At 38.1% G+C, this 19,164-nt stretch overlaps 2 protein-coding genes across 2 annotated transcripts in view; both read left to right on the top strand.

Annotated features, from left to right (window-relative positions):
• Positions 1–2,491, top strand: part of HELLS (helicase, lymphoid specific) — a 40,390-nt gene extending 37,899 nt beyond the window's left edge. Inside the window, exon 22 of the mRNA XM_082854797.1 lies at positions 232–2,491. Within this exon, the coding sequence (XP_082710923.1) occupies positions 232–326 (95 nt within the window). The 3' untranslated portion in view covers positions 327–2,491. The remainder of the gene's footprint in view (positions 1–231) is intronic.
• Positions 2,492–4,775: 2,284 nt separating this feature from the next.
• Positions 4,776–19,164, top strand: part of CYP2C18 (cytochrome P450 family 2 subfamily C member 18) — a gene marked incomplete at both ends in the record, with an annotated part of 62,124 nt that continues 47,735 nt past the window's right edge. Inside the window, 1 exon segment of the mRNA XM_082854420.1 lies at positions 4,776–4,809. Within this exon segment, the coding sequence (XP_082710546.1) occupies positions 4,776–4,809 (34 nt within the window).

The following is a 19,164-nucleotide window of genomic DNA, read 5'->3' as shown; positions in this document are numbered from 1 at the left end:
TTTTGATTAGCAAACTGCTGTTTCAGTTTGTTTGTTCCCTGGAGGCCAGTTCTAGTTTTTAATAAGAGGAGTGTACTTTCTTTCTAAAGTGGCCCACATTTCTGTGGATTTTAAAATTTTGGACAGATGACTTACTTCTCATAAAAACATAGTGGACCTCTCTTTTAAGATTTCTTTTTAAGTTCTTATACTTAAAAAAAAAACAAACTTGTTTATATATTTTTCTCTTAGATCAAATGAATGCCTCAGGACCAATTAAAGAGAAGATGGGGATTTTCAAGATACTAGAAAATTCTGAAGATTCCAGTTCCGAATGTTTGTTTTAAACTGGAGCTAAAAGAATGTCTTTAAAAAGTTCTTGTTTACATCTGGTGATCTGTATTGGTGTTAAAATCCAGATTTTTCACTCTACTTCTTTGATTATATCAGTTTACGTAATATAACTTGTACCATTGCATACGTTTCTGAGCCTTATTAAGAGCAAAGACATATTCATAGTAAGTTTCAGTTAATTTTTCGGACTCGATAGTACTCCTGGGTATAGGCTGTTGTGTCCTTAACCACTGCCAGATTTATACAGTCTTCCTGTGGAAGTTTAATGTCTTTCCCCCACCCTCCTTTTTAGCAGTACAGTTCATGAGTTTTTGGTACTTCAGTTATGGAGTAGGCTTTGGATGGGGGAAAGATTGGGATTATACTGTCTATTGTTGAAATAAGAAATGGTTTGATTTTTTAGGGTCTCTTTCTATAAAATAGTTTGCCAAATAAATGTTTGTTATAAGATGATCTCATCAGATTATTTTTTCAGATAAATAATGGCTCAGGTGAAATACTAGCAAACGTCTTGACTGGCATTGTGATTCAACATTATGGTAACTCTTGTTTCATTCATTAGTACTATACACATATGTCATATAAAGATTTCAACTGGACCTTGGGTCAATGCAGAGAAGGCTCTGGAAGAAATTACAGGTTCTTGACAAAAGACCAGAAATTGGAAGTGGCAGTGTACCATGCAAAACAAGAACAGAACAAGAGAAAAGGGACCCTGAAAATTTATAGCAGGGAGGGGTTAAAATAAGACTTAGGAATATAAGTAACACAAGATCCATAACAGAGGAGCAAAATGGGAACCATTTAGGCCCTGTATGTATATGAAAACTGAATGCTCCCTGAACCATACATTTTTGTGGAGGTTGTTATTCTTGCTGCCATGTATATTCAAATGTAGATGAGATTCTCTCTGCCTTAGGGTAATGGAACCTAGGACTCAGAAGAAAAACTATTTTAAGAGAATATTCAGCCAAAGGAAAGAATAGACTACAGAGTGGATTTTTTTCAAAGTAGAAATGTTTACCAGTTGCTGACAAATCATCATCGTAATCTTAGTTGGTTGCTTAGTAGTCATACTAAGTTTTCCTAATCCATTCTCTTACATTGAGCTCAAATGATTATTTCATGGGTTTATTTCTGTCCTTAACATTTCTAATACCTCCTCCCTCTGGGCTTGCTCCCTGTCCACACAGAGAAAATAAAAATGATCAGAAAAGAACTTGCCACCACTGCATCTGTAAACCTACCAGCATCTGTGCCCATGTATCGTTTACTTTTATGGATATAGTCTGTCCTAGCTAGAGCCAACAGAAAGGCCCCATTTCTCGTTTTACAGCAAACTCCTTGAAACAAGTCTATATTCACTGACTTGTTTCGCTTCCATTTTTTTCCTAAACCCATTCCAGTCAAATTTTTAAAGTCTCCAGTGACCTCTACGACCTCATTTACTTGATCTTTCAGCAGCATTTCACAGAGTTGTTTCATTTCCACTAAACCATTTCTTTAGTTTGCTAGGTTTTCAGCAAACACATTTGCCTGGTTCTTCCTACTTCTGGTTCTTTCTCAATCTCCTTTGCTGTTTTTTTCTTACGTCTTTGACTCCTTAACATTAGAATCTCCCAAGTGGGCTCCGTTGATGGTCTTGTTGCTTTAAATGCCAACTATGTGGTATGACTCAGGTTTATATCTCCAGCAAGAATCTTTCTCCTGAACTCACTTCCAACTGCCTACTTGATATTTTTACTTGGTTGCCTGATAAACGATCCCAAATCTGAACTGTATGAACTTGTTCTCCAGCCTCTTAAGACTGTTACCAACCATGCGGTTATTTTTCAACTTCTGAAATCTTGTGTTGTCATCTCCTGTGTTTTCTGGGAGTTTAATGACTCTTTCATCCTTTGTTACTTTAGTTTCCAGATTTTAGTTTAAGGGGCAAGAGGAACAGATGTATTCACTCCATGATATTGAAACAAATACTCCCTGCTTCATCTGTGTAAAAAGGTATTCTCAGACCAGGATTTGTCTTCCCTCACTTTGTCAAATTGCCAAGAAAAATACTTCATTAGCTTTACTATTCGGTGAGTCATTCTTCTGTATTACAAGGCAGTTCCTGAATGTACTGAGAGGTATAGTGAAAGTGGTACTTGAACATTTCCAGGCAAATATGTTTGATGGAATCTTTCACTGATGTCTTAGCAATTGTATTTGATTTTTTAGTCTTAGAACTTTGAAGTAATACTTTATGAAAAGCCTGAAATGCACTAACGTTTATATTCAAAACATTAAGTAAGTGTTTCTGGTTTTAAATTCTATACTCTTACTTCCTAAGATTATTTTGGTTTTGAGTTTTTTAAGTTAATGCTACTTAAGTTTTTATGATTCTATTTGCTGTATTCAGTACATCTTCACAAATAACATACTATGTATTAATACTTTATCATTGATTATGGTTATAAAAATCAAGCCCAAGGAATCATATTTATGAGTAAAATTAAAGATATCTTTTGGTCTTTATTTCTTTGGAATCACTTATTGTTATCACTTGGTTTACAACCATTGCTACATTCAGAGAAGAGGTAACTTGTCGAAATCTAGTGAAGCTTGTCTTTCCATTATATACATTTTACGTCTCTAACTTAGGTAATGATTTTAACTCTAAACAGTTTTGATTAAAAGTTGAAATGACGTGTGTGTGTGCGTGTGTGTGTGTGTGTGCGCGTGTGCATGTGCGTGCGTGCGGTACGCGGGCCTCTCACTGTTGTGGCCTCTCCCGTTGCGGAGCACAGGCTCCGGACGCATAGGCTCAGCGGCCATGGCTCACGGGCCCAGCCGCTCCACGGCATGTGGGATCTTCCCGTACCAGGGCACGAACCCGCGTCCCCTGCATTGGCAGGCGGACTCTCAACCACTGCGCCACCAGGGAAGCCCTGAAATGACTTTTAAAGTGAATTATAAAAAAAAATTTTTACACTTTTACTTCTGGCTTAGAGGTGGCAAACTAAGCTTAAAATACAACATGTTGTAATGTAGTCTATGGTGCATATCTAGGACATGAGTTTGACAACAGCACCAAGCAGATGACAGCCAGATGCAACAAAAATACTGTCTCTCTTTGGTGTTACTTGGTACCAATATAATTGGAAAGTATGAGCACTCACAGGTAGCTGTACTTGATTGTATAGTAGTTGGTCATTCATGTGATCTATAGTGTACTTGTTATACATTTTGTTTAGATCTGATTGAAATGAATACACATTTTAAAACTCAAATTCCTGAGCTATGTCCACAGGTTCCAGTGGAGAAGCGCAGCCCTAAAGGATAAATTAATTTGTCCATAATTTTTCCTGATCTCCCTTTCACAAATCTGTCTCCTCCAGTCAGATCAATCTACAGATCAGCCCCCAAGTCACATCTCTGGGTCTTTTTTTATTTCTTCCTGAGTCTTAACTACTTTTTAGATTCCTCTATATTATTAACTGTTTGCTTAAATGTCACCACCTGAAGAGGTCTTTGATAGTAGGGGGATTGTGTGAGCCGTTCCTCTTCTCTAAAGTATTTCAGGATGTTTATAAAATAATGTGTGCCTGCTTTTTCATTTTCAGTGCTCACCACCACCCCCCGCACCTATACAATTAAGGTGCTCAGATGAACATTTCATTTCTTCTTAGCTTTAAAAAGTTATTCAAAGAAATATAAAAATAGCACAGTTATTATAGAAACATAGCAAGTTTCATTTTCACTTTTTATTGAGATATAACATCTCGGTAAAGAAATCTTATACTCAGTTTGGTGTATCCACTGTGTAACTTACCATCCAGATTAAAGGGGGTGTTTCTGTAAAGAAGGCTTTCTGCCCTCCTAGTTAATAACCCTACCCCAAGGTAACCAGTCTTCTAATTTTCGTCACCACAGTCTAATTCTACATAACAAAATCTATGACGGGTATGCAAATTAGTGAGGTTTGGGAACCGTTAACCAAAAAACATTTCTCAGTACCGATGAAAACCTCTGGTGAGAACAGATCAATTATATAGTTATCTTACCCCTCTTTTCTCTTGCTCTCTGTACAATTTATTACTGGATTTTTGAATAAGGATTTTAGCTGCTGCCACCACCACCAATACTAAGCGTATTTCTTGAAAGATATGAAGTGAATCTCATCTTATCGTTTCATCAAAATGAGATCTCTGACCTGACTACCTTGTGCTGGGGAACCAGGCATGGACTCATTTGGGAGCATGGGGTGCAGGAGGCTTTCCTTTACCCTATTTTTCTCACCACCAAGGTTATACCTGCTGTGTTCCTACCTTTTTCTCCACCTTCCAATGAATTCTCTTTATACCAGTACTAGGGTGTATGACAAGTGATAATAGAATATTATACTACTTGGTACAAGACAGGTTTAATCTTTTCATGGGAGAGAATGGAAGCTTAAGTTCTGCATGGACCTGAAGATAGGTACCAGTGATGCCAGAGGTAATCCTAAAAATTAATAATTGATCAACTCATTACTTACTGTTTGGACTTGTTCCGTCACATTCCTCACTCAGACGTGTGAGTGGTTGGCTCCTTGGCATTCAGGTGTCAGCTTGCATTTCACTTCAGAATGAATGTCCCTGATCCTCCCCGCAAAGGACCACACTTGCCAATCTGTCAGCCTCTCATCATCTCCACAAGGTTGGGTACTTTATCTGTTTTGTTGACTACATAAGAGAGCATGTTGGAAACATGAAGTAGGAATAAAGTTAGAATCATCCAGTGAACACACTGGATAAAGAAATACTGTTCCCTAGAATTAAAGCAAGATGAAAGACCTCAGATTAGATTATCAAGCACTAAACAGAAAAGATAAGGAAAACTATACTCCCGGATTCATTATAGATAAAATAACATCAAATGCAAAGAGAGTCTTCTAAAACCAGATCACTCACAAAGGAACAAAGATCAGGTGGACAGCAGATGTGTTATTTTAACAGTAAAAATAAGACTTAAAAATTTCAATGTGTTGAAAAAAAATCCCAACCTAGAATCACATCTGTTTAAATGTGAGGGAACAGTGAAGATATTTCAAGGCATACAAGTTTTGCCATGCAAAAAAGTAAAGTGAAACCAGCCTAACATAGAATCCACATTTCTGACATGGCTCGTTAGTACCTCACTGAGGATCACCCTAATTCAATAAGTACTTCAAAATGTAGCCCATTAAAAAGATTTTTTTTTATTGAAGTATAGTTGATTTATCAAAAAAACAATGAAAAAGTGGGCAGAAGATCTAAATAGACATTTCTCCAAAGAAGACACAGATGGCCAACAGGCACATGAAAAAGTGCTCAACATCGCTAATTAGAGAAATGCAAATCAAAACTACAATGTATCACCCAGTCAGAATCATCAAAAAGTCTACAAATAATAAATGCTGGAGACGGTGTCGAGAAAAGGGAACCCTCCTACATTGTTGATGGGAATGTAAATTGGTACAACCACTATGGAGAACAGTATGGAGGTTCCTTAAAAAACTAAAAGAACTACCATATGATCCTGCAATCCCACTCCTGGACATATATCCAGTGAAAGCTATAACTTGAAAAGATAAATGCACCCCTATGTTCATAGCAGTACTATTTATAATAGCCAATACCTAAATGTCCATGGACAGATGAATGGATAAAGAAGATACACACACACAATGGAATACTACTCAGTCATAAAAAAGAACAAAATAATGCCATTTGCAGCAACGTGGGTGGACCTAGAGATTATACCAAAAGAAGTAAGCCAGAGAAAGACAAATCATATGATATCATGTATGTGGCATCTAAAATACAGTACAAATGAACTTATCTATGAAACAGAAACAGACTCACAGACATAGAGAATAGACTTGTGGTTGCTAAGGGGAAGGGGGTTGGGGAGGGATGAAGTGGGAGGTTGGGGTCAGCAGATGTAAGTTAATATATACAGAATGGATACACAACAAGGTCCTACTGTGTAGCACAGAGAACTATATTCAGTATCCTATGATAAACCATAATGGAAAATATTAAAAAAAGGAATGTATATATATGTATAACTGAATCACTTTGCTGTACAGCAGAAATTAACACATTGTAAATCAACTATACTTCAGTTTAAAAAATTAAAAAACCAAACAAACATAGCCTTCACCCCTTATGTGGTGCAGATCTTGGTTTAGATTTCTCATGGGTGACCTTTTTCTCCATACCCAAGGTCCTGCCTGGACTGACAGTGAACGTCTTCACTTTCCTACATTGGTGGATAGAATTCTTTTAATCCTTTTTTTAATAGAATGAAGCAGTCTTGTGAACATCCAGGTCTTACGTAGTTGTTTCAAAACTTAATGCCCCATTTTGAGGCAATAATTCTGTTCTGTCCTTGGGCTTATGAGTCAATTCTGTACTCCACTCTTTATCTTTTGGGTTCTGGCACCTGAATATTTGCCTTTCTTTCCTTTGAGTTTGTATAAAAGTATTTTTGTAATATTTTATACAGCATTTATATGTGTTTATAGTTGGTGGGGAGCCATTCATGTCAGCTCTGTCTACCATGTTTCTTTGGATTTATCTTTATATTCTTATTTTATGATTGTTGAAGTTGAATAGTTAGTGAATTTATTTCTTTTCTTGTAATTCAGTGATTACATGCAAAGCTATACAATTTATATGTTGATAAATACTGGGCATTTAATGAGATTTACTTGCAAATAGTTGGGATTTTACTTTTAGAATATTTTCACACCTTATTATTATTTAAGATGTTTTAAAATATTTTGAACAGTACTGTCACATGGTGGGTGGATTTTTTTTTGGTTAGACTTTAAAAAATGAATTCTGATTTCATTGCATTGGGATCAGTGAATGTTGCTAGAATAACATTGTTGCTTTTGGTGGTCGATTAAGATATTCTTTGTGGCCTAGTAAGTAGTTAATTTTTGAGAGAGCTTTGCTAGCAGCTTTATCCTGGAGCACATGTAAGGTCAGCTGCACCAAAAGCTTTCAAGTTTGGCTTAGCTGTTCCATTCTTAAATGAGGAGGTTGACTGTCTTTGCCCTATAAATTCTGCCTAACTACCCCCATTCTACTTGCATCACATCTAATTTCCCATCAGCCACAGAGAGTCACTGGGGCAAGCCCAGAATCATAGTTGGGGGGCACTGTAAAGTTATATGGCAAAGGTATGGGTACAGGGACAGATGAGGCATTTATGCAAACCACTGAGAATTATTTCTTACTTTCAAACACAAGTAAATACAAAACCAGTTGGAGACAGTTGAAATTGTTTTTGGAAGCCTTGTGATATTTAGTTAGTTCTGCCCAGTCTTCAAAGCTTAGTTCAAATACCATTAATTTTTCGTGATTCCATTAAATTTTCTTGATTCTCACAACAAGGTATTTTCATCCCTTTCAGATTTCTATAGATCCTTCTACCTTTTTAGGACACTCATTATTCAGTACCTTATAACTCTCCGAGAATATGCATTTTATTCTTGACTAGAGAATAATATCCCGAGGACCACTTTTTTTTTTTCCTGAAAAATTTCCTTAATTCCTAATCCAGACCCTGGTGTGCAGTAACTGTCCAATAAATATTTACTGAATAAACACAAGAATGAGCAAATGGAAGAAAGATTAAGCAAACCTTCAGAGAGGGTTTTGGGACATAAGAAAATCCCTTAAATCCCGTGAGAAGTCCTTGTAAGTTCTAATTATAATTATTTTCTTCCTATAAGGAAAATGCTAAATTTCCAGTAATGTTAGTTTAAAACTGGCCTTATTTGAAGTGTTTCTTTAAAGAGAAACAGACACAAATCACACCCAGACTTCCCAGTGGCAATTTATTTCTCCTAAAAAGGTAGAATTCCATACTGTATATAAATGCATATGATGTTTGAATTATGAAGCTAATCTCATAGTAACTAGGTAGATTTCTGAAACCAAAGGGTTTTCTTCAATTGCCTGTAAAGATAATCCTAAAATCCTTTAAAGTCTGGTGTTTGCAAAGAGCCAATTTCATCATTCAAAAGTGTCTACTTCTATGAAGTTCTAGAAGAGCTAAAACTAATGTGCTAGAAACCAGAGCAGTGGTTGCTTCTGAGGATGGGGATTGCCTGGAAACGGGGTGAGGGAACTTGCCAGGGGAATGGAATTATTCTACATCTTGATAGTGTGTGGTTTACTCAGGTGTTGGTGTTTATCAAAACTGACTATATTGTATACTTAACTCTTATCAGAAGGCCCCAGTGTCCCCAAATGAGCAAGATGTTAAAGGCCGTTTCCAAAAGGAAGGGTGTTTCAAGTACCTGAAAATAAACCTTTTCTCGTGCCCATTCTGATTTAGACCGACCATGTGTTTATACTTGCCCTTTCAAGGCATAGCAGGGCTTTATGCTTTGCGTTATGATTACAATATTAATCTTGATAAAGATGATTTCTGATGACAAATAATAAAATATTTAAGACAAGACTGGTAAATGCATGTGCAGAAACTCTCCAGTCTTTAAAAAATCAAACCATTCTTTCCAAATAACTTTTTTCCCACTTCTTTCTAAACTAATACATGTTCTATGTTGATAGTGTCAAAACATCAGATACTTTTAAGAAAGAAAAGAAAGAAAAGGAAAAGAAAAATCACTTATTTCACCACCCAGCCACTACTGTTAAAAACCTGGGGGCTAATTCCTTCCCACACTTTTCTATGTGAATATATATGTGTTTACATGTTTTCTTTCAAATGGAAGTTCTCTGTATGTTCTTTTCAACATGCCTTTTTAGCTTGATACATACTGAACATTTTGCGGCCAAGACTGTTCCTGACTGAGTAGAAAAGGGGTGAAGCCAGACTGGGAAGTGGCGGGAAGGGAGTGAAGACACAAGGACTGGCCCTGAGGCATCTCACCATCACTCTGCCCCTCCTTGTCACCGTCTGCTCTGCAGAGAGGGCTGTGCCTCCTGGGATGGGCGCCTGCAGTGCTGCTTGTCAGAGAAGGAAAAAGGCAACCTTCTTTCAGGTAATCCTGGCTGCACTGACCACAGGAAGCAAAAGGGAGCATGTGCAGAGGGGATCTGCTTGCCCACAGTGTATTTTCAGCCAGCTTGGAAATACTTAAACCCTTTGTCAGGGAGATATGAAGCAGAGTTTTGAGTTACATGCTGTTATAATCATCTAAAGGGCAATGTTTGTTTGTTTTAACCAGCAAATTGCATGTTATCCTACTTCAGAAAAATTTTGTCAGAAGCCAGCTTGTAGACAAAGAAAAAATGCTATAGTGACCGTTTAACGATAATGCCAGCTATCGTGTGTATAGTGCTACCACGCACCAGGCCCTGTTCCAAGACCTTTACCTACACTAAATCTTTCAATATAAATCGTTACAAGGCCATCTGTTAGGGACACCTCCCTGTCAGAGTTCAAGTGACCAATCCAGTATGCTTTTTTTCCTTTAAAAATTAAAGCTTATCAAATAACAGCAGAACTATTCTCTAACAGCTGCTTTTATTCTTATGTATTTTAGGGAAAGATCATATAGGTTGGTGCCATCTTTTGCCAGATTTCTACTGTTATCAATTGCTTCCTGGGTTTTTTTCTACTTTTTTTCTCTGTGAATCTGTCCTCAGCTCTTCCTGCTTTAAAATAAATTGCCTTGGAGCTTGCATAACCTGTTAACTCTGTGTTTAGGCCTCCAGCTCAGCCACTGAATGGCTCCACTGATCAGTGTGGCTTCTGACGTGTCCCTGAGCCCTTTCATCTTTCACTTGACAATGAATGGAAAAAGTTTTCTTGGTGGCTCCAGTCTTTCTCTCCAAAGAATATAAAAATTCTGCTGCAGACTTAGAATCACAGTGTTTCAGTTGAGAAGGAACTTTATTTAGGGATTAGCTAACTCAAAGATTTCCTGTTATTGATAGTAGTGGCTTAGTAAATACAAACTTGTTTTTGATTGATTATGACCATCTCATTCCATAAACAAACTCTTATTTGCCACAAGTAAGTGCCATGAAATTGAAAGAAGATCTCTCAACGTGCAAGCTGGCGGACAATCTCCGAATTTAGCCCTGAAATTTGTACTAAAAATGGCTATACGTGGCAATATACGAAAAGACCACAAGGTGGCATAATTTCCCCAATTAAAACTGACCTTCCCAGTTCTATTTCAGTCTTTATATTTTACAAGGTTAAGGTTTCCATTATACTTATTTTATTTTGCCTGTTGAAAAAGGGAAAGAACAACAATTCACTAACTCCTGTATCTGTAACAGCAAGGGAGATTTCTAAGTTATTTCATTATGTTTTAAAGTAGAATCTTCTCTTTTTCTAATTATAAAAGTAACAATTTCAGAAAATTTGGAAAACACAGAAATCATGTTCCTTATCTCTTTCTATGTGCACAATTAAAAGCACACACATATTTACACTCTCAGGATCACATTGTATATAAAACCTAGCAAATTGTTTTTCCTAGTAAGAATATAAGATTTACAATTTATATCTATAATTATTTTCCAAGAATATTATTGAGTACATACTAAATTATTTTACAATATACATGGATCATTATTTTTTTTAAGTAATTGTCTGTTATTGGATAAGTGTTGGATATATAGTGCTGTCTCCTATATAGGTCTTTGTAAGTCTCTGATTTGCTTCTTGGGATATATTTCTATAAGTCTGAAGGTGTGAACATTTTCTAGGCTTTTGATAAATATTGTCTAGGAATGATTTGCCCATTTTAACAACATTTACCCATTTACCTAGCACTGTGTGTGTTAATTTGTTCAACCAATTTTGTTAAATCTGGAGCTGTAAATATATGTAAGGCTTTTAATACATATTGTCTAGGAATGATTTGTGTATATATCTATACCTCCACAAAATTAGAACAGCACTTACCTACTTGAACCAAGTAGTGTGCTTATGTATTCATTTATTCATTCATTCATTTTTTAATTTTTTCAGTTCATTTGTGTGTGGTTGTGTGTGTGCATTTTCTTGTCATGTCAATATGTTTCTTACTGAAAGTGACAGTAAAAAAAAAAAAAAGTGTTTAAAACCCTGATCATATGGTTACTGAGTACCAAAATTCCTACCAGAGTTCTGTTACATATTATTCCTCTGTTCAGGGACCCTAGAGAACAAGAAGTCTCCTGGCTTCATTTTACTGATAAGGAAACTAAGGCTAGAGAAGAAAGCAATCTTCCCAAAGATGACAGGGCAGAAGCCAGACTCAGAACCAAGATCTCTTGGCTTCCTGTACTGAATCCTTTCCATTCTACCATCCTACATAAATGAGCCAGGCATCTACCAAGGGGTGTCTCTGATTAGGTTAGTGATCAAGGCAGGAACTAGGAGAGTAAAGAAAATGAATGAAGACAATTGGAAATATTGGAGCCTCATATAAAGTGGTGAGGACACACCCCTTCTAAAATTATTGATGTTAAAAATTTAAAAACAAGATTTCTGTGGCTAGTAAGGAGTTTATAACATTGATCTAAGGCCTTTTTATGGAATAACCAAGCAGTTCCCCACAAGGGCTGAAATTCTATGACATTTATTGAATGTCCATGTTCACTGCAGCATTATTTACAATAGCCAAGATATGGAAACAACCTAAATGTCCACTGAAGGATGAATGGATAAAGAAAATGTGGTCTATGTATGCAAGAGATTACTATTTGGCCATAAAAAAAGAATGAAATCTTGCCATTTGCAACAACATGGATGGACCCTGAGGGTATTATGCTAAGTGAAATAAGTCAGAGAAAGACAATTGCCATATAATCTCATTTATATGTGGAATCTAAAACAGAAAACAACAAAAAAAACCCAAACAACTAAACTCCTGGATACAGAGAACAGTTTGGTGGTTACCAGAGGTGGGGGTTCAGGTAGGGCAAAATGTGTGAAGTGGTCAAAGGGTACAAACCTTAAGTTATAAAATAAAAACGTCATGGGGATGTACTGTACAGCATGGTGACTATACATGCCGCGGAGAAACTAAGCCCGTGCTCTACCGCTACTGAGGCCTGCGCGCCTAGAGCCCGTGCTCCGCAACAAGAGAAGCCACCGCACTCAGAAGCCCGCGCACCGCAACGAAGAGTAGCCCCCGCTCGCCGCAGCTAGAGAAAGCCCACACGCAGCAACAAAGACCCAACGCAGCCAAAAATAAATAAAATTATTTTTAAAAATAATAATAATACTGTATTGCATATCTGAAAGCTGCTAAGAGAGTAAGTCTTTAAGTTTTCATCATGGGGAAAAAAATTCTGTAACTATGTATGGGGACGGATGTTAACTAGACTTATTGTGGTGATCATTTTGCAATACATACAAATACCAAATCATTATGTTGTACACCGAAAACTAATATAATGTTGTATGTCAACATGCCTAAAAAGTACAATATAGAAACATAATTTCTTTTTTATTGAGGTGAAATTTAGCAACCGGGAATTGTACATATCTTAACTGTACAATTTGATGAGTTTTGATCAATGCTAACACCCATGTAACAACCATCCGATCAAAATATAGAACATTATCATTACCCCTGTAAGTCCCCTTATGTCCGATCCAGTCCATCAATGTCCATAATTGTCCTAAAACAATACTTTTCTATTTCTATAGATTAATTTTTCCCTTCCTTGAAATTCATATACCTGTGTGTAATAACATAGTTTGCCAGTTTCATGGCAGCAAGGGGCAGTACCTACACCCTGGAGCCTGCTGAAATTATTCAAACAGCTAATCTTAAGCTTACTAATCATACCTACCCTGTCTCGCTCATTCCTTCCCACTAAAACCAGGATAAAGGCTTTCGCCCATGCTTTCCCTTCACCCCGCTTCTGCCTCCTGACCAACCAGGGAGCGTCCACATGTGGCCCCGCCTGGTGTGCTGTGCCTCCTGTATCTAGCGAGCTGTGGGCAACAATGTCTTCCTTCATGACAGCCATTTCTGTGTCTGCGTGTCTTACCATACCTGATTAAAACAAATCCCAGGTACATTTTATTTTTTTATTTTTATTTTAGTTGTTTTAGTGAAACAAGTAAAGTGTTTATTAGGAGGGAAAAATCAGGTACACTTTAATGTAAGTAGTTTTTACAAACAAATTCAGGTTTTCTACCTATAAATTCATATCTTTTGTGAAGAAGGAAAATTTTACTTCTTCTTTTTCAGTGTTCTTTTCTGTTTTCTTTTTTTTTTTTTTTTGCCATACTTCACTTACTAAATCCGCTATCTAACGTTGAGTAGAGGTGATGAGTGCTTGCCTTGTTCTCCCTAGTGTGGGGAAATGTTTCCATGTTTCACTGATAAAGACAGTGCTAACTCAAGACTCCTTACAGATGTACTTTATCAATGGAGGAGTTTTCCCTCTATTCCAATTTTGCTGGGGGTTTTTTCCATAATGATGGTAATGATTTTCTTCCAAATTTCCCCAAATCTATTGAGGTGAATTTTTGTTTTATCTTTTTTACTTAGTTAACAAGAGTGGACTTAAAATTTGTGTTTTATTTTAAAGGTTATATTGCAGTGTCTGTGGCTCTGGACCAGACTCAGGGCTGTTGATTGTAGCATGGGACTGGCCTGGGCCTGAGACTCAAGACACTTTGCCCAAATATCTGAGACTTCAGTTGTGTGCTCTGCTTCCACACCCGTCCACGTGCCAGCCCTGGGGATACACCTGACTCTGTGTCAGCCCTGCTACTGGGCAGAGCTGCCTCCATACCACGTCCTCCAGTACCAAGGCCCCCACCCAAGCTCTTGGGGCAAGATCCCACTGAGGACATCAGCACGTGAAGCCTAAAGACATCATTTTGAAGAGGGAATTATATTGGGATAGGTCCATCTTTCCAGTATAATTGAGTTGGGGCAGAGGCAGGAAGTGATAGCCTGAGGCTACCTCCCTCTTCATGAACATCTACAATTAATGCAGTCCCTTCCAGAGCTCCCCACAGCCAGAGGGCACTCGACATGGATGGGTCCAGTCCTGCTGGGCTCCCACTCCACAGACTGCCCTCTCCACTCAGTCACCACACACTAGTCATTTAAAAATTCAACCATAATTTACTGAAACCAAGAAGCAATTTTCAGCTCTTTCTTGTAACACTGGTAGATAGAAACATTAACAGAGAAAAGTATTTTTTTAATTTCGTGTCTTTGTGGATTAAACTGCTCACAGATATTGTATTGTTTAAACAAAAATGAACTGACTCATCAAAGAAATATCTACTGCTTGTTATTTCTAGATGTACGATATAATGGGAATGACTTAAACTGAATTGATCTTGATACATTAGTATCAGGATGAAAGAAAGTAAAACCACTTGCCAAAAGTGAGCTTTGTATTCTAAAACTAAATACACGCATAGTTCCAAAATATTTTCAGGAAAATAAGAAACTCAGTGACATAAAAGTCTACCAGTGTATTAGGATTTTTACGACTCATGTCATGAGGGAGGCCACAGGTAACACACTTCAAATTTCAGAATGGCAGTGTCCAGGGAAAAAAGCCAGGCCATGGTGGACAAAAAGGCAGACAAAAACCCCTTGGTAGGATATGATTCAGAGGGGTGTCTGTAGGCTTCCTGGGGTGGTGGTGAATATCCTCTTGCCAGGAGCTCTCCCCTTAGACTCACAGTAAACATGGGCTGGGGAACGGAGCTGCAGGGGGGAGGTCAGCCTGGCACTCAGGGGGAGGGTCTGAGGAAAGGGAAGCAGCATCCATGCACAGAGATTGGGGAGCAAATGGTCCTTGCCAAATGCTCCTTTGGGATCATCAGATGTCCAAGGAACCACTTCTAGGAGCTCAAGTTTAATCACAGGGTTTTTCTTTGTCTCAGGTTTGCAACCTCTTCTCTGCAGATGATGAAGTTTCATTCAGTTCCCTCCAAAACTCTCCTGAGGTTTTAGTTCCACGGACAGGCTGCCTCTGTGAAGAAGAAACGATTCTTGCCAGCTTTTTTTTGAGATCTTTGAATTGTTTCCTGTAGGTCTTGAGCTCATCATTTTCATGCATCATTAGGTCATTTGCTTCAGAACTTCCCATTTCTTGCTGCCAAGTTACGATCTGCCATGACAGGTCATTCTAAGTTGCTCTTCTTCTTGTCTCTGTTGAAGCTCAGTCATTTCATTTCCTCCCCCCTTAGGATGTTGATCTGCCCATTTGATTGAAGATTCTTCAGTCTGGACACCTTCATGAGGATCTGTCAGGTGGGCTTTTCCTTCTCTCTTTTAGCCATGTTGGTGTAGGATAGATTGTTCTTGCTATTTTCAATGTTTGAATATGCATTTGACATTGGAGCATCCCGCAGAGACATGACTGGACTCTACACTCAGGCTCACAGTGGAGACCTTGAGCCTTTTTCGCAGTCGCCCACAGTAGTTTTAATTGTGATTTAGCTTTTTCCACTTTTTTTGATAGAATTGGTTTCATCTCCCAGAGGCTAGATCTTTTTTTTTTTTTTTTTTCCTCAGGAACAGATATCAACCGTTCTTGGTGTGAATAGTGAGGATTTTCTTTCCCTCCCCATGATTTATTACAACACATATGATGTTCCTCATCATCGGGTTGAACAAGTCCAGGTCACCAGACTTTTCTGCATTTGCATCCTCTTCCTTCACAGGACGAAACTTGTCAGGAGCATTACATTTTGCTACAGCTTGTGCTGAACTGCTGACTGGCAGATTCCTTGTTTCCCTGTAGAGAAAGCCGTTCTTTGACTACCTGAAAAATTCTGCCTAAACTCAAGAGAGCTATGAACACCTGACCCATCCCAGCACACTCCACCATCTCCCACTGATATCCAGGGACAGCGAGCCTGGGTGTCTCAGTGTCAGTGCATTCTGCCAGCAAACTCTTCAGCATTTGCCACAATTGCTCCAGGTCCACATTCCTACTAGGATGTGGTTCCTCCACAGTGGCGCCTGAAGCAGAGTCCCCTATACAGCTATTCCCATGGCCAGCTGGACCACACCACACTGTGGAGATCACCGAGCTGGGTTCTGCCCAGAATCACTCCTGTGACAGGTAACTGGGCAGACCATGCCTGCAGAAGGTTGAGTGAGCAGTACCAAAGCAATGAAAACTCAAAACACCCTCTACCCTGCCCTTGGCATTTTCTTTTCTCTACTTACACTTCTCCCTCTGTGGCCCCAGCAGGCCGACCCAATCCTCTAGGCATGCTGTACCCTCAGCCTGGAAAGATCTTCCTCCCATTGCCAATGTGGGGTCACACCCCTTCTTTAGCAATTGTGTTCACTTGCTCCTATGTCCTTAGTGCTTAGGGCCTGACTGGGATTAGGGGCCCAGTACTCCATGCATTTTTGTGAGAGGAATACACGAATGAGCATTTGAATGAATGAAGGAAGGAGAAAGCCATCTTTTGCCATCACTGGAAATTCATACATCATGTTCTGCTGACCCATCAGGCAGTTAAAACTCTGGTCGATGTAGAAAGAAGGAGTGATACAATTAAAAATGTCAAACAAATGTTAATAACAGATGACCATGTAATGTTAATAAAAATTCACCATTTTGGACTATAAAAGACTATAGTCCAAAAGGACTATAGTCCTATAAAGGACTATAAAAGATCCTCAGCTTAAAAAAAATTAAATAGTGTAATGGATTTCCTGTAATCCAATTTCAGGATAATTAAAAACAAAGTGTGAAGTAAATAAAACAACTGCTTGGAGATTTCAGAACTCTCCTAAGTAATCTTTGGATCAGGGACTTCCCTGATCCAGTGGTTAAAACTCTGCGCTTCCACTGCCGTGGACCTGGGTTCAATCCCTGGTCAGGGAACTAAGGTCTCACAAGCCACGTGGCCAAAAAAAACAATCTTTGGATCAAAGAGGGCACCAAAAACAATATTCCACAATACTTTTAAAATCCTAACAACAGATATACCAACAATACGTAGAATAGAGATAATATTATTCAATGAAGAAAATTCATACCATATAATACTTCTGAACACTTAGGACAAACATGTGAAAATGAATCAAACAATGAATAATGTAGCTTAAAAAGCTAGAAATTGAAAAGGAAATACAAAGAAGGCAGAGCAACAAAAATAAGAAGCTTTAGCATAAAGTATTTTAGAGCTCCGAAAATCGGAACACTTGATAGGAAAATATAAGAACTGCTTATAGGGTGGCTATTTTTCTTCTCCCTGAGGATGTCCAGTGCACTCTGTGGGCTCCGTAGAAGCTTCCCTCAAGTACAGCTTAAAACTCCACTGGAAAAGTACATACTCCTGTACTAGTGAATATAACAAAAGAGAAACAGATTCACAAACATAGAGAACAAACTAGTGGTTACCAGTGGAGAGGGAAGGGGGAAGGAGTAAGGTAATATAAAGGTACAGGATTAAGAGGTACAAACTAATATGTATAAAATAAGCTACAAGGATATATTGTACAACACAGGGAATACAGCCAATATTTTATAATAACTATAAATGGAGTATAACCTTTAAAAATTGTGAATCACTGTATTTTATACTTGTACTTAACATATAATATTGTACATCAACTATACTTCAGTAAAAAACTACATATGATGATATCTTTATAGAATATGTCTTTGTATAAGCATTACTATTAGTGATCTAGTAATGTATATAATTCCAGTGACATTTAGATCCTCATGACCACTAAGTGCTGTTTCCTGTTCAGGTCTGCATGTTGCATTGGTTCTGGGCCATGAGTCTGTTCAGTGAAGTCCCTGTCTTCCATCTTCCACTGAATCCACACCTTTTGTTTTGTCAAAATCTCCCTTCCTTGCTGTGCATACTTCATTCCATTATTTCTGACAATGACAGAACAAAGAAAGCAACCAAAGCAGACGTATCTGGAGGTGACTGGGAGGTGGGGGAAGTCATGGTTTCTCAAGCTCTGCCCCCTGAGATTAGCCCTTCCCTTAGTTACCTGAGCCAGTTTCACCTCTGCAGTGATGGAAGGGGAGAATTCCTATCTTTTACGTCTTGAGAACCCAGGACCCTTTTATCCTTGCAGTCAAGTAACGAACATCTATTTAGTGTGAAACTTGTTATTCTGTAGACATTCACGGGGTGTATGTTCAGAGAAACTAATGTTTTGGGGGTTTGGTTTTGTTTTCCTAAAATTGTTCTTGAGGCAGCTGTGGTGTAAGCCACAGTGTACCACAATGGTCATTAGAGGATATTATTTCAAATCCCAGTTTTGTCATTTATTAGCTGTGTGACACTGGCCGGACCTCCTGTTCTCTGAATTTCCCTTTCCCCATCTGAAAAATAAAAATTAAAAATTTCTTCTTCTAGTGTTTTTTTCTGAGGGGAGGGGGAGAGTTTAATGGTAAAATGTGTGTAAATTTACTTAGCTATTTCCTTGATACATGTTTGGACCTTCAAAATGTATGAGTTATGTTAGCTGGTTTATGTTTGGGAAGCTATAATGTTAGTATAGTACTCTAAAATATCTCAAAAGGCTTTCATTTTCAAGGACAAAGTATATTAGTGTTTGATAAAGCATTAAAGGATATACTTTTTTTTTTTTAACATACAAGGACTGCCCTCAAAGTCATAAATTCTTAACTGGTTACTAATCTGAGAATCCAGAATGTTGAGCAACTTTTTGACCATATCATTTACTTCACTGGTTGTCAACCACCTGGAGTGATTAAAAAAAATTACCAGTACCTGGGCTCCACCCCAGACCTCTTAAACTGGAATGCCCAGGTGGGGCATTGAAAAAAAGGGCAAGAGCAAAGAACACCATATTTTAATTATCACAAGGCTAAAGTTCCTTCAAAAGAGAAATTAAAGTAGACCTAGCTG

The sequence above is a fragment of the Leucopleurus acutus genome (genome assembly GCF_964270905.1).
Source record: "Leucopleurus acutus genome assembly, chromosome: 14".
Lineage (NCBI taxonomy): Eukaryota > Metazoa > Chordata > Mammalia > Artiodactyla > Delphinidae > Leucopleurus > Leucopleurus acutus.
This window is presented reverse-complemented; position numbering and strand designations above follow the sequence as displayed.